Source organism: Nesoenas mayeri (genome assembly GCF_963082525.1).
Source record: "Nesoenas mayeri genome assembly, chromosome: 7".
NCBI lineage: Eukaryota > Metazoa > Chordata > Aves > Columbiformes > Columbidae > Nesoenas > Nesoenas mayeri.
Window position 1 is genome coordinate 24,861,690 of NC_137551.1, and position 16,308 is coordinate 24,877,997.

The 16,308-nt window shown below is 48.7% G+C and overlaps 1 protein-coding gene across 1 annotated transcript in view; it reads right to left on the reverse strand.

Moving 5' to 3' along the window:
* CNNM1 (cyclin and CBS domain divalent metal cation transport mediator 1) overlaps positions 1 to 16,308 on the reverse strand; it is a gene marked incomplete at both ends in the record, with an annotated part of 29,199 nt that overhangs the window by 9,267 nt on the left and 3,624 nt on the right. The window contains 3 exon segments of the mRNA XM_080348242.1: positions 7,943 to 9,514; positions 9,517 to 9,540; positions 9,543 to 9,905. Of these exon segments, the coding sequence (XP_080204368.1) occupies positions 7,943 to 9,514; positions 9,517 to 9,540; positions 9,543 to 9,905 (1,959 nt within the window).

The following is a 16,308-nucleotide window of genomic DNA, read 5'->3' on the forward strand; positions in this document are numbered from 1 at the left end:
CTCCTTTGCCAAACCCTGCTCCCAAACACTGGGGCCATCTGGTCTCCTACAAGTTCTCGGGTGAGCGAGGAGACGGGAGAAGTTATTTCTCTTGGCTGAAAGCTTGTTGTTAATGACATTTACATGCAACCCAAAACCACCAAGCCCTTACAAAAAGCTTAGGTGCTACTTAAAGGCAGTCAGAGAGTAATGAAGGCAATTCTTTTTTTGGCCAAACACCTACATCGATGCTGTAATTTACTCTAGAGCAGCCTCGAAGAAATGTGATTCCAGATCCATGCTCGTATAGTGGCAAATGAGATTATTTAGAAATAACCCAGCACTGTTAGCTGGGAAGACACCCATGGTTTCACTGTGCTGGGGGAGCAGCCAGAAGGGCTGTTAAAGTGCTTGAGAGTTCTTTATTTTCACAGAAAATAAACACTTTTAGCCATGCTATAAACCCCCAGGTTTAGGTTTCCAGGCTAGCACCCACAGTTGAGACATAGCAGATACCCAGCAATAGAAAATGGTTGCAATTCATGTGGTTGCTCCTGGCCCACGCTGAGTGAACTGACCCCAGCCCCTGCCTAGCCAGCTGATACTCGTATCACAAAAACACCCCAAAACTGCTCCCACCCCTCTCAAGAGCTCATATAAGCGACTGCCGCTCCCAGTCGCCCCTGCTGGGAAAGGACTGACTTGTCCTGATCTCCCACCTGAGATTGTTTTCTAAGTCCTGCCCCACAACCTGGCTGGGTCCTGCATTTCACCCCATCACTTTTTTAACAGACGTTACCAATGTGGCAAAAGGGGTGGTTTGCAGGTGCCTTGGCTGTGGTTTGGTCCCTCGGGCTGGGGATACTGCCAAATTCAGCTCTATCCCCCTGCCTGGCCCTGGGAGCTGCTATACTTCCACAGAGAAAAAGCAGTGGCTTTTGGAGCAGATATAAGGGCAGGATATGGGTGATTTTATGAGACAGAAGCAACATCCAAGGGAGGGTGGCACAGGGACAGACTGGGGCTGTCAGAGAGGTCGCATTCTGTTCTGCATCCATTACCCTGCAGGTCTGCCTCAGTGGGAGTACAACGGAGGGAGATAAATCATTTAAACAAAACCCCAAACTTTATCTAAACCAGCTTTAAGATCCATAAAACTGATTCCAAGAAACGTGCTATTGTAACTGTTGCTTGATAGCTCAAACGAAATGAATTATAAGGGTGAGCTGCTTCCCCACTAGCAAGCTGTCACATGTGAATTTTACAGGGCTATCACTGATGCAGGAAAGCACAGTGAAACATTTGAGAATCAAAGCCCTGGTTTGGCAAACGCTAGAACAAACGGGCAATTAACTTCACTTGTGTGAATAGCTTCACCGGCCGCCGCAGGACTGCTCTTGCACAGGAAGTCTATGGGTGATTAAGTGTCTGCTCAGCATGGGATACAACTGTACTAAATTCTTTATGAGCTACATGAAATCTGTTCTTTTCAAACAACGGCTTCAGTGGAAAGTTAATGCCTCAAAATGCTAAACTACAGAGCTAATATAAACAGCTGAAAGCTTCCGGATGGAGCAAGCATCTGAACAGCTATCTAAAGCTTTTATGCCCATTTTTAGGAGCCTTGTTTTCCATAAGTACCTAAATAACCTTGAGCTCATAGATCCACCTCAAAGCGTCCTCCTTGATGGGAGAACAGAGTGAACACATGGAAATGCCTTTACTTGTGGGAAAGAAAATGCTGTTGGCTGCAAATATAGCCCAGACTATTTCCTTATCATATTTTTTATGTAGGTGCTCTGCCAGAGGAATGTTAAAGATACTTTAGCCTTCTCTTTTGTCCCATGGAATGAGCATTCTAAGCATGAAATTAATTTTCATGAATTTTATGGTAAGATCTAAAGCTGTTACTAGGAGATCAAAGGTACAGGCACAAGCCACGAAGCATTTGCAGCTACAAAATGGAAGTGTGGGGGGGAGGAAGAGTCATTGGTAAATAAGGTTGATTTGTTAAACAACCATGATGTAACTTAAATCTGTTTTCTGTGTGCTTTTCATCACAGTTCTTTGCTGGGCCAGGGGCTGCCAGCATCTCTGTGTCCCCTTACAGACCTGCATATGAAGTCAGTCAGGACTCTGATTTGAACTTCATATGCAGGAAATGTGAGTGCACTCTTGTGTTACTACAACTCTGCGCTGGGGTGAAACCACACAGCTGAGGAGTTGCACCTAGAGGCAGCGCACACCTACACCCAAATGGGGGAAATAACCAGGAGGGCTGCGGGGGCATCCAGTTCTTTGGGGAATCAAAACTACGTGGAGGGAAAACTGTAAACTCTAATCTAATCCAGACCCTTCTCAGAGATGAGAACTTCATCCTCTTACATACGCCTCTAGCAGAATATAAAAGTCTTTCTAATACTGTGCTTTGGTGCTCTTCCTAATCCTAAGGAATATTTGGAATAAGTGAGGTATTATCAGTGAGAAAACAGATCAGGAGGGTAAGGTGGAAACCAGAGGGGACACAGTCTCATCTTCCATGCGCTGTACAACAGGGATTTTGCCTGCCCACAAATGTTCAGTCCCTTTGAGTGTTACTTGGAGCCTAAGGAAGCCTACAAGGATGCCAAGGCTTTCTGAAGCTAAAAAACACTTCTAAAGAGCTAATGCAAAACTGTTTTCATTGGATTCTGTAGCATTGGCCACTTCATTCTTTCCCACAGCTCAGTCTGAAGGTGCCTTTGACAGCTCCAGAGAGAGAGATGTCCAGCTGGGTGCCCTGTTCCCCAAGGACACAGCTCCCCTCTTGCTTTGCTGAACACCTTCCCTGAGCAGGGCTGCTCCTGGGCTTGCTGGGGCTGGGTAAAGCAGCCCAGGGCTCACACAGTAAGATTTAGCACAGTTTGAGTGGGGGGAAGCAAAGTAGTATTTCAAGCAGAGTTGCAGCATGAGTCACTGAAACCAACTTTAGTGGAACAGCACCTCACCCACGCTCAGCCTGGCAATTGCCCTTCAGAGCACGTGTATGAGATAGATCTAGGTAACATCCAGATCCTTAACCTATACAGCTGGCTAGGGAGGTCACTGCTTTAGCCCATCAAGGTGCCCATGACAGTGGCTATCACATTACAGAGATCTCTTGAAAGCTGATTTTAATTTCAAGCCATGCTTTGTACTTTCAATGACTGCAGGCTCAGAAGGTGGCCAGTAAGATAAACAGCTGAAATGGTACTGACCCTCATGCCTGGCAGGTGTTAAGCACCTTCTCCAGCTACATTAAATTTGTAGAAATCTAATGGAGGCTGTGGAGTATTTTGAAAAGCAAAGAGAGACCACACGGCAGAGCTGTCCTCCACAGGACAGGCTGTTTTTCCCACTAAGCCACGGGAAGTTTGCTTTTGGAGAATTTGCTTTTTGTAACTTCCAAAAGATGCCAAACCACAGAAGGCTAATTTGAGCTGCCCCTCAGCCTCTGCCCTGCTGCAGGAAAATGAACATAAGAGCAAATTTTCACTGTTTCTCTGACAGAGGAAGGTTATTTGCTGAAAGGTTATGTTGCTATATATGGACCTGACAAAAAATTAGTCAACAAAATCCATAAATGACTTGAGTAATGGGATAAGATTATGATTTCCCAAAGGCACCTACAGAACAAGGAGGTTATCTTCTAGGGATGGAGGAAAAACAGACCGTGTCACCCACAGCATTTCACACTGAATGAATGCATAAACCTTTCCTGCTAGCTCCACATTCCCAAGGTGAAATTTATCCTACTGGGACTCTGTCTTCCCTTCTACATTGCTTTAGCTTGCTAAACATGGTGCAGTTATTTCTCTGATGCATTAGATAATTCCTCCTGGGACCTTAGAATAAAGCCAGGTAGTCTGAGATGCACCAATAAACACTTCCAAGAAACTGTCTCCAAATTTTTTCACTTCTTCAGTAGTTTCAGCATCTTTCAGGCTGCAGGTGGCAAAGGTACTACAGTGGTGTGCACTGCCTTATTTTTAGAGAAGAGAGGACGCATCTTGTGTAGCATCCTCCACTTCGCACTTCTATGTAAATGCTGCACAGCTACGTATGCATACCTTCCATAATGACCCTGGCTAGCTTGCCTGAAAGATGGCAAATTGGATGCCCATGCTTTACTATTTCTGAGTTAATTTCACTCAATTTTGATGAGGAGATCAAATCAAACCCATCATCTAGCACAAGTAATTCCTGCCTTCAGCTGGACCTGCCTCACACTGCTGTAATGCTTGTTTTCAGTGCAATTTTAGCAGCTGCCCTCCTCTTCCAGGCTGTGGGTTGAAGTCCAAGCTATCCCCTTGCAGGCCAGCCCTCCCTCGCTGCTGTCTGCCTTTTGCCGGTTCCCGTTAGTGCCCTCAATTTAACCATCTTTCTCCAGGAATTAGTGCCAAAGGAGAGGTGAACCATGCCAGTAGCAGCAGGGCTGTGAAGGAGCAGGTGTGAAGGTTTGACCACTTCTGCCACAGTGGTGCAGGGGCCAGGTTTTGTCAGCCAGGAGCTCACAGCTGCTCTTGGGTGCTGAAACCACATCAGGCCATGGGCTCCCCAGGTGCTACTGAAGTGTACGCTACTATTTTCACACAGTTTAAATGTTTTGGCAAGCTGATGCTAGAGAAGTACCCTTCCCCAAGTCTGTGGAGGGTAATCCCATCTGCACAGGGTCCTGCTGGGGAAAATGGGATTTGCAATTCATCTATGGATGAAACCCAAGACAAACATCAAGACATGGTAATGGAACTGAGCACAAATGAGGTTAGGTGTCAGCCTACCTAGAAACCAAGGAAGGAAAACTTCCCTTCAAACCCTGCTATCAAAGACTGGAGAGGAAAAAAGGCTGATCATCATCATAGCTAGGACAGCACAAGAGAAAATAAATGCATCAGGTAAACAAGGATAATACAGTATGATAGCAGTGAGTAGGAGGAGAGGCAGAAAAGGGAAAGTGCTGCCAGAGGTGTGAGCAACAGTCCCAAAGTGCTGTGTTTAATCATCCCTTGACATTTTCAGTAAGAGAACAAATGTTTGTGTACTACGGCAAGGAGCTCTGGCAGTGAAATTGTGTTACTTATACATTATGCAGAAAAATGACATTATGGGTATAGAGGATGTAGTAGAACATTAATCATTAGTGAGACAGAAGTATACATTGCTATCCAAGAAAGACAGATATAAAATGTGATGGGTATTTTGTATAAACACTGTAATAATGAAAAGAAATAAAGGATAGAAAAGCTGCCTGAGTTAATCGTAGGAGAAGGAAAAGAAAGCTGGCAAGGCTTCTCTAGAGGTTTGTCAGGGACCTAAGGACCTGGAGGTGGTTATCAATGCCCACCCTTACTGGAGACTTTAATTTCCTTGAAAGAGCCTGGGCCTTACCAGTGGGAGCATTTGCTGTCCTGCAGGCACCTTGGATGTGCAAAGTAATGAAGGCCTTCATTAATCACTCACTGAACCAACAAGCAATCAGCCTGCTCTCTAATTAGTAGAGGTGTCGCAGAAGACCCAGCCATGGAAAGTAACCTTGATTGGATCAAATGAGATGCTTCACCATAATTCAAATGGACACAGAAAATGAGACAGTAATGAAGACTCTTAATTAAAAATGGTAAATCTTTATTTTAGAAATTAAATAGTCAAGTGAACGGGGATGAAATGGCAATGGATGGGACTGAAGGCAGCTGAGAGCAAACGTCTGTTGCAGTGCAGGAGCCAGCATGGGAAACCGTATTTGGAACAGGGAAAAGAGAGAGTTTGAGAGGTTCAGGGCTGTGTGACGGCTGTCTACAAACCTGGGGTGCTGGGGGTGACAAAATGCCCACAAATAGGAGAAAGATGAGTTGGAAGAGAACAGCAGCACCTGGGGAGAAGAACATTTGGGGGAAGGGCTGGAATTGCTAAATACCATGCTGAATTAGACACTAAGAGCAAAAGCAAGGTTTTTCAGCCATGTAATTTAAAAAAACAAAGGAGAAATGAGGTGGGAACAGAAATAAGTTTTAGGGAGAGCTCTACACAGGGGCTGTAGCAAAATACCCCAGAAATCCACGATGGCAAACAGATACAAGGGAGGAAGAGCCTAAAGCAAAATGCCAAGAGTTTAATGGAGCAAAGACGAAGAAGGCTGGATAAACTTCATTTGAGGTGAGGACTAACATGTGAAAGTGCAGGGCAGGTAGCAAGGCTTATTAACGCACCTGTCAGCTCAGGGAGTGACACACATAAGACATCTCTATTTAAGCAGGTCAGAGAGGAGAGCAAGCAAAGGGCAGTGAACTAAGCAACCACAAGCCAGCTCCTATATGTCTATCGATCCATAGGGTACCAGGCTGTAGAACAGATTTGGAGGAGGAAGTAGTTGAATACATCAAAGAAAATTGGATAAAGTGCAAAGGAGGACTGTGCCAAAGCCACCTGACATCTTTGGTAACACCTGACTCTAGACAAGGGAAAGGTAGCAGAGACCTCTGGTGAACTTCAGTAACACAGTATCTCATGAGATGCCACTGTTAAGAAGGAACTGTAAAATACATAATGAATTAGGATGGGGAGAGACAAATAGTTACGTTAGAAGAGGCATGGGGGGTGGAACTACTGCAGCTCATCAAGGCTGAACCCAGAGAGCAATCTTAATGTTTTTGCTAGCCATCTGAGTTAAAAAACAAACAAAAAACAACTCAACCACAACAGAATTTGTTGATTTCACAGAATCACAGAATGTTGGGGATTGGAAGGGACCTCGAAAGATCATCTAGTTCAATCCCCCCACCGGAGCAGGAACACCCAGATGAGGTTGCACAGGAACGTGTTCAGGCGGGTTTTGAATGTCTCCAGAGAAGGAGACTCTTTTTTTTTCCCACCAAGCTGTGTGTCTGCAGTTGTGCTGAGGGGCAGAGAAGGTAGGTGCTGTATGCCAGCATGAACTCCTCTTCCTGTGATCCCAGGAGGTGGTGGGGACACAGTTATGCATCTCCAGAGAGAATGCTGACCTGCATGTATCTGATGATGGCTTTCCTGGTGCACAAGAAACATCCTATCCTCCCCTCCTCCCAGCTCTGAAAACGAGCACAGAGATGACTCACAGAAAGGCTTCCTCTCTCTCTCTGGGATGTACCAGGTTGGCCTTTCTCACATGACCAGCTCTGCTTGCGGCAGAGTGCCCCAGGCAGCCCGGGAGCTGAGTGCTGTCCTTCCGCATTACATAATGCAGGATGTCACTGCTGCAGCCATTTCTTAAAGACTTGCTCACCATGGTATGACGTACCAAGTAACATGCAGCGAAGAACAATTCCCAGTGGGGAAAAAAACATGCTGTGTGTATTCTCAAGGTATGGTTAATGAAATACAGCTCTCAGCATCTCTGGGGCTGCTGGCAGCTGCTGCATTTTGAATAATGTCACAGCAGAAAAAAATAGTACAGCTCTTTCTAATGGTTTAGGCTTTTTTCTTCCTTTAAACCACTTGCACGGAAACACTTTCTAGAGCTGCTTCTCACTGCTAAGCTGAAAATACAAGAGCTAAGTAATGAAATACAATCTACTGCCATAAACTCCTCCATCCAGAATAGAACAGCAAACACTATATTGCCTGGGTAAGGGTACGAGGTAGGCACCGTGCCTATGCTGCCAGGCTGCCACAGAGACTTCAGCCCTGTGGGACAGGCTCACCTGCTGAGCCATCAGCCTCTGAGACCAAAGGCTTTCACAGTCTCTGCAACATCACAGGCACGACCAGTGTTGCAGGCCCTCCATCCACCCCCAGGCTGTTCCACGAGATGACACCAGGGTCACCACCACACCAGCACATGCAGGGCCCAACTCCCCCCAGGATCCCCGCTACCTGCCAGGTCCTGCCAAGAGGCCATGGGGAGTTGCTCACCCAGGAACCTTTGGGGATGCAGAGGGAGCTCGGGGGGGTGGCAGCCTGGCAACCTCACCCTTCTTGAACTCCTCAAGCAGCGTGTCGAGGCGTGTGTCATTGAAGACACAGTGGAGGGGGCGGCGGTAGAAGCGGGTGACAGTCTGCAAGGGGGTACAGTCATCAGGGTCAACGAAGGCCAGGTCCTTGACGAAGAGCAGGTCAACGATATTATCACGCCGGTCACCCTCGTAGACGGGGATGCGAGTGTAGCCAGAGCGGAGGATCTCGGAGACTGTGGCGAAGTCCAGCACAGCATCAGCGCGGAGCATGAAGCAATCAGCCAGTGGCGTCAGCACGTCCTCCACCACCTTGGTGCGCAGCTCCAGCGCGCCTTGCACCATGGCCAGCTCCTCCCGGACCAGGTCACCATGGGGGCTGGCAGCACGCAGCGTCTCCAGCAGCCGCTCCCGCGTGGAGAAAACGCTGAGCTCTTGTCGCAGCGCCCAGTCCAGCAGCCGGCTGAGCGGGTAGCAGAGGGGGAAGGCAGCCAGCATCAGCAGCCGGGTGAGGCACAAGGTGCGGGAGGCAATGGCCAGCCCGTGCCGCGAACAGACCGAGTAGGGCAGCACTTCACCACCCAGGAAGACAGCGGCGGTGCACAGCAGCACCGGCAGCCAGGGCACTCCCCGCAGCCCACCGGCCGCCGCCCCGCCGCCGGGCAGCGAGGAGCAGAGCCAGCCGGCCAGCGCCGCGTTGGCCCCCGCCTGCCCCAGCAGCAGTGTGCACAGCAGGTAGGTGCCGCCGCCGCCGCGCACCGCCTGCACCCGCCGCGCCTGCTCCCGCTCGGCGGCTGAGCCGCTGTTGCGCAGGACGCGGAGCTCCAGCGGGTCCAGCGAGAGCAGCGAAAGGCGCAGCCCACTGAACAGCGCCGACAGCCCCAACAGCAGCAGGGCGCCCAGCGCCCGCAACCAGCCCGCTTCGGGTAGCGGCAGCAGCCAGGTGCCCAAAGCCGAGGAGGCCGGCCGGACCCGCAGCAGGAAGCCGCCTGCGGCCCCATGGTGAGCCCAGGCCCGCCCGTCCCAGGCGCACAGCGAGAAGAGCCGCCCGCCCGGCGCCGCCGCCGCCTCGCCCTTGCGCGGCTCCCGCACCCGCACCTCGGCCAGTGCCGATCCTGCCGCCCCGCCCGAGCGCAGCGGCCCCACCACCTCCACATCCGAGGCCCAGGCGCTGCGTTCCTGGCACCGCTCCGCCGGGCCCCGCGTTGCCTTGCCCCCCGCCGCCGGAGCCGCCTCCTCGATGAAGACCAGCCGCGGCTCCAGCTCCTCCGCCGGCCCGCGGCTGCCGTTGCCCTCGGGCGGCGGCTGGAAGTAGAGGCGCAGAAGGAAGCGGCTCCCCTCCGCCGCCTGCACGGCGCCCCCCTCCAGGAACACTCGGCCCGGCGTTGTGTCCTCGGGCCGCAGCCCCAGCAGCCAGGCGGCCCCGGCCGGGGGCCGCGGCGACAGCGAGAAAAACAGCAGCAGCACGGCGCCTCGGCTCCGGCCCCAGCCGCCGCTGCTACCGCCGCGCCCCGGACCCGCCGCCATACCGCTTCGCCGGCACCGCAGCGCCCGCCCGCCGCACCGGGACTGCAGCGGGGAGCCGGCACGGCGCGGCGGCACACGTGGGCCGGGGGGCGGGCAGCCGCCGCGCCACGTGCGACCGGCAGCCGGCCCGCGGCGCCCCGGCGGGAGGGGCTGGCGGAGCGGGGCTGCCGGGGCGTGTATGCGGGGAACGAGGGGTGTTCGCCTTCCGCCCCCGCGAGACCCGCGCGAAAGCATCCCCACGGCGGCGCGCTCTCCCCGTATCTGGTGCGACGCTGGCGGGGCTGCCCGGGCGCCCATCCTCGGGGATGTGGGGCTGCCGCCGCCCCTGGCAGCTGGAGAGGGCTGCGGGCCCCGAGCAGCGGGCCCTGCCCCAGCCACCCGCACTCGCCGGTTTCGCCCCGTCGCTCTGCGACGGCCGGCTGTGCGCTGCTTGCGGGGGCTGCGCCTCCCCGTGCGCTGTGCAGCACAGCTTTGCTGAAAGGTTGCTGCTAGCAGTCTCTAGAGCTGGGATTTGCTGTCAGCCTCCCGCTGTTACCTGCCAAGGCCCAACTCTTTAGCTTTTCCGTTCAAATTCAACTCTATTCTTCCCGTGGGACTTTTTTTAAATGAGGGGCGGATAGCTGTTAGTTTGCAGTCTTGCTAAGAAACAAATGTACCACGCTGTAACTAACATTTATTCTTGTGTCTAGACCTGATGGAGAATGTGATACCCAACCAGGGCTTCTGGCCTTCAGAATTATGTGCTGAAGAAGGGGCTTAGTGACTGTTGAAACTTTTGGGTTTTCCCTGGACCGACATCCAGGACAGCCTTGAAAACAGGCTGGAGAACTGGAAAAGAGTCATTTGCTTACAACTATTACAGACTCGCTAATGGCAAAGCAGGAAGCTAATCAGAAAAGCGTCATGGAGAAAAAGGAACTTCCACCAAAATTCTGTTTGTTCACTCATTATCGCACCCGTTAAAATGGGCCACATTCTGTGTTAGTATCTCAGCAGGCAGATGATAGGCATGAAAAGCTACCAGGGAGACCTGCACACTTTGCTGTGTTAGAAGAGACTTCCCCCACTCTGGGACAGGCAGCTAATTTTTTTTCAAGGCTGATTAATTCCCTGGGATTTCACAGGGACTGTTTGCTACTTCACAAGCACTTGCTGATTTCCACCTTCTAACTCACCCTAGCTTCAGTGGGGAAATTCTGCCTGGTACTCCACCTGGGCATGCTTTACAGAGGAGCCAACTGGTAACCTCCTTTTCCAGACCTTACCCCAACGTGTACCACCTGGGGAACAGATCTCACAAACTGTCCTAAGTACTACCTGGGGACAAGCTCAGTGCATCTGCCTTTCTGTCTGCAGATGATAGGGACAAGCACATGGCTCCTCCTTCAGTATTAGGACCCTGTAGGAATTACTTCCTGAGACCAACACAAAGTTTTGAAGCCACAGGCTGTCATCAGCCCTGAATTTCTCATGGATTTCTTGATGCTGAGAATGTTGTGAAGACAATCCAGTTTTGTGCCTCACTGCCATCACATTTTGGATCACTGTTTGGAGACTATGTACCTGTGGCAGTAGTTGTCTTTATTAACTTGCAGATTAAATTCCTGAAAGATTTTCTAGTTATGAGCTGCTCAGTATAGGAACTGAAGACTGAATTACGTTTGCTTTTTTAGTTAAGTACATACTTGGAAAGTATTCTTGTTCGTAGTACTGTTGTCACCAGAAATCCTCGGACAGCACTTGGAAATTGCTGGTCCAGGTTAGTGGTTAGTACAATTAAAACAAACAAACAAACAAAACACAAAACAAAACAAACAACAAACATAGCACTGCAGGAGGAGGAACCACAAGGTGGCAATCTCTCTCCGTACTTCTACTGGCAAAATAAACCTCTGGCAAAAAAATCTCCAACAGTGACTGTGTAAAGCTTCGGAGACGGTTGGTCACATCTTGTATCTTCCAGAGTTGTGGCAACATTCGTTTTGATGCTGCATTTTCTCTTCTGAACGCTTTTGCCTTTAGGATAAAGGTCTCAGGCTCGAAGAGGTGGCACTAGAGGCTGCTCTTTGCTGGTTTTCCATCCTTTGCCCCAAAATGGGCACCAGATGTTGCTCGTTAGATTGCTAACTACCAGTGCTGTTTGCGTGCGTGCTGGCAGAGCTACTGTGTGCTTGGAGGGAGAATTTCCTCCTTCACTGGAGCCACTATAAGTAGCAGCTGGTTCAGAATAGTGCTAACCTCATATTATATTAATGTACCATACAACAGTTGCGTTAGGATCCTGCTTTAAGCAACAAGATGCCTCAACAGGAGCAAAATAACATGCATGTTAGGACTAGGTAGTGATCTATAGGTCAAGTGTGGCATATAGTCTTGGGGTGACTGCAAAACCTTAGCAACAATAGCTCCACCCCCAAAAAGATGTGTCCAGAGAGTGTAAAGATGAAAAAGAGAAATAATGCTCAGGTTGGGGTGGAGCCACCCTGGTCCTACAGTATCAAACACCATCTGTTGCAATGAGCTCCATCTCCATCAGGACATAGTTGTGTTCTTGCCAGATGTTAGCTTACATGTGCTACATGTAAAAGTAAACTGGTGCGAAAGCTGTGGTCTGATGTGCTTTCAGTAGGATTTGCCCTGCATAAGTGACGACGTGCTAGCCAGCCTCTCACTGAGAGGATGCACTCCAGAAGTTGCAGGTGTGTGGCTGGAGCGTTTTCAATGATCCAAGATAGGAAATATCTTCCAAAGCTCCGAGTAAGACAAAACAAACTGAGCTTTAGCACATGCTCAATTGATTGAGTCTTTGGCAAAGTATGACATGAATTTGCGAGGCTCTCACTGAGGCCTGGCCCAGCTGTATCCTGCCTGGCAAGTCCTTCGGCAAGCACAACACGGCTGCCCTTGTTTTCTTCTTGTGCTGAAGACTCCTCCTTTTACCTGTTCTCCCCTTAAGACATTGCTCTTCAGTTAGGAATAATAACCACTCAGGTTCTGCTTTATGCCATGTCTGCCGCCACTGAGCTCCCTCTGCAGCTTATGCGTTGCAGCCTGCGTGTTGCAGCCTGCAATGCCCATGTCCTCTGCCACCAGGGACATCTCTGTTTGTGGCTATCCTCTTCCAGCTCTGACCTGGAGGAGGCAGGAAGTGTGGACATGGGGAGGTCTCTTCACATCACCTTGACTTTAAGGTCTGAAGCCAGATTCCCAGAGGCTGGAGGTTGCAATTCACTTCCTTCCTGGTTGATGGGAGCTGAGGTGGTCTGATGTCTGCTGGTCCTCTAGAAAAGGGTCTGGAGTTGCCAGGGGACTGCTAATGGGGATAGAAATGTTAGCAATCCAAATCATCATGGGAAAGAGAAGGCATAAATAAAATCCGGGGTTTTTTTCTTTCCCAGAAAGTGGGAAGAAATCTAGCAAGTGCAAGGCTGGCTTCTCCTGAAACATGTACAATATGATTGTCACTAGTGCTCTGTAGACAGCTGAGAAAAGATACTTCCCCAAGTAAGAGAAATAAGCAGATATGTGGGACATAAGATAACTTCTGAAGCAGAAGGAATAAGACCCAAGGCAAGGGAGCTCCAAACAGTGCACAGTGGGTGTTTTTGTTGTTTTTTTTTTCCATCTCAGAGTCAGTGGTGTTCAATTAACCCCCTTTCTCTATGCTGGCCGTGGTTGCTGCAGGTTTGTAAAGCTTTACCCGGCCTTCTGGATTATGACATGTGGTTGGTTTGTGATAACCAATTTTCTCCTGAAATTATACCAAAAGTCTGCTGTTTTGATTTAAACTGTTTTCCAAGCATTTTGGTTAATAACAACAGACAGTCCACTCCAAGAGAATCTAACTTGAGGAAGCCATGAAATTTAATTCATTTCTGTGACTTAAATATATAATCAGTGACATATGGTAATACTAAATACAGGGGGAATTGTCATTGTTTAACTCAAATTTCTGCGTTCAGTCAAAACTCAATAGTTGTAACATCAAACTGTATTTTCCATTGTACAGGAAATAAAGCATCATTTTCTCAAAGAAAATAGACATGCAATTGCATGCCTATTACGTTGCTTACACAGCTTTATTTTTAGCTTTCTCCATGTTGCTGTTACTAAAGGGCTAACAGAAGGGAAACTGTGGAAGGAGAAGAAACAATGCAGCACCCAGATGCTGGTAGAAAGGACAAAGGATATGCCTGCACAATTAATATATGCTCTTCCCCTGGGGTTGTTTCTGGGAGATAAGCTACTGTGCCTGGGCTAGGGACCCTGCACCTTCCCCCTCACTTCTGCATCCCTGCCAACACCAAAGTAGTGCTGAGGTGAGCCTGTGTTGCTGTAAGGGCTGTGAAACTGCTTCTCTCAGAGCTCTTTGTTCCTCATGAACACTTTTCTCCTGCCCTGTTGCTCTTAAGAAGTATTTGCTTGTTCACTGTTGGGAGGAGAGGTGTGGTTTATATCAGATTTGTGTGAAGCTGCAAGCAGACCGTGTCTTTGCATGGTTAGAGAATCCCAAAGAGACTGCCACATTCAGTACTTTCAACCTTACAAGCAATACTTGCAGACCTTCGTTGCTCTACCACTGCCTTAAAGAGGAACAGATCAGGAAATTCACTATTGTTACTGGAATTTGTGCAAAAATATTTTTTCTTTTTCTGGATTTGTTTGAGTGCCTTTGCTGGACAATGCAAGCAGAGTATTAAGGTCTATCCAGCATCAGCCCATCTTCCCCTTCCTGCATTAGTCCAGCTCAGTAAGGTACTGCTGGCTGTCCTACCCACATTTGGTGGTGCTCATCTCATCCTCACCTCCTGGATTCATCCTGGGTGGCCACTGCCTCTGTACCACTGGCATTTCACTTTATTTCTCCTTCATCTGGAAAACTGATTCTCAGTCATGATCCATAGTTCTCAGTGGTTCCTTCCTCTTGCTCTCTAGCTGTGAGTTTCATAGTTTGCTTCTGATTTCTCTATGCAAGCCAATGGTTTTCAGCTTTGACACAGCCGATTTCTCCTGTCTCTGTCTATAACAGGGCCATGCTCAGTTGTCCTGATAGAGCTGATGACAGAGGTGTCATAATCAAATAGATACAGAGGACAGAGGTTTACAATTTTATCTTTACCTGAAAGATTCTGATTTCTACCTCCCTCGTCCTGGCAGTGTCTCTGACTTGAGAGAATTTTGGCCACTGTTTCTTCCCCTGAGCTCCCTCTCCTTGTTGGTCTATGCACGCAGCCCCTTCCTCTTATTCATAATTGACTCGTTTGCTCCTCCAGCCTTGCACTTCATCCATCTTCCTACTTCCACTCTCTGATCTACTCCTCATGTCCGCTTCCTTCATTTTTACTGTCAGAATGTGAAGCATCTCTCCAGAAAAATATGAGGTCTCTGTGAACTTTTACCATTCCCCCTGTGTTCCCTCTTCTTTCACCTCTATCGTCTCCCCCCAGATGATGGGGCAAGTACTTGCTCGCATTCATTCTCAGGCTTGTGAAATTGGTGTATCCACTTCTCTTTCTTTTTTATGTGATGATGTGAAATGAGGATAATTCTACACATTTCTCTGCTCCTCAGAGCTGGGTTCAGTTTGAGGAAAATGTTTCTGAGGCTGTTGTGGTCTTTGGAGTGCTGCAGAGCTCTGGGTCTCACTGTTGTGTTCGTCCTCTATATCTCCGACTATGACAAATTGCTGCCACATTTGCTTCTACTCAAGATACAAAAGACAAAAGCAAAACCAGACCCAGCAATTGATGAGTACAGGGAAGTGCACAGATCTGAGGAGCAGTTTCTGTCAAATAGTGAATAGTGTTATTATACACAGGGGTAGTCTCAGTCATCTTTTTTTTTCCTTTTCTGTTTGCTGAAGAGGCACTGAGGAAAACAGATTTCTGTGTGTTGGGACAGGACCTGATTTGACCACCCTGCCAGAGCCATTCTAGCAGATTTATGGAAATCAAGCATCTAAGTTTTTCAAAAACCTCAGAACACCTGTTATGAGATGGACACTTTGGAAGCTCATTAGTTTTCTCCATAGGGAAATGTGCAGGACTAGGGTAACCTTGGCTTTTGAAAGCATTTTTGAGACCATGCATCAAATTAGACAAAATAAAGAAAAATAATAGATTTAGTTTATTCTAGCAGAGTACAGGGTAGCTAACTGCTCACAGAATTGGGAATTACATTACAAAAAGAAAAAAAAAACCACCAAACTTTGTTGATCAGCAGCTGCCTAAAAAACTTAACCCACCCACTTTCTCATGTCTCTTCCCATGGTGTGCTGGCTAGAGAGAGCCCCACTTGCAGCCTTTATGGGACTGATGCCTTATTTTTTGCCCTGTCCCTTATTTTTATATGTTTCTTAATTAGGCAACTAGTGAGTATAGATTGACTCTCAAAGGAAAGCCTGGCACCACCGTGCTTTATTTTCCTATGTCTAGATTTGGAGATACCAGTTTGTGTTCCTTTCATGCTGGCAAAAATGAAAAGACAGCATTGCCAAGTGTGCTTCTCCTGACCAGGCAGTTGGTTTTGATTGATGCCTTGCTTTTTGCACATAAGAAGGGAGGAAGCGCTCTCAGTGGGCTTGCTTTGCTCCTGCTGTTGTTGAGCTCCCTAGCCAGCCAGTCCTCCTAGCTCAGACAGATGTATCTACTTGTTACAGAGCTTCCCAGGTCACATACATTAAAGAGCAATACACGGGTACTGCATTAAATCAAGCAGTTTTCCTCTGCCTGCTTGTTCAAGTTAGACGTGCTAGAAAATGGTTTCAGCAGTGGAGTTCAGACTGTGCAACACCCACCCTGAGGCATCAGCAGGTTTAGGAAGTTATGTTCCAGACATTAAGGCTCTTGTGGTGAAAATG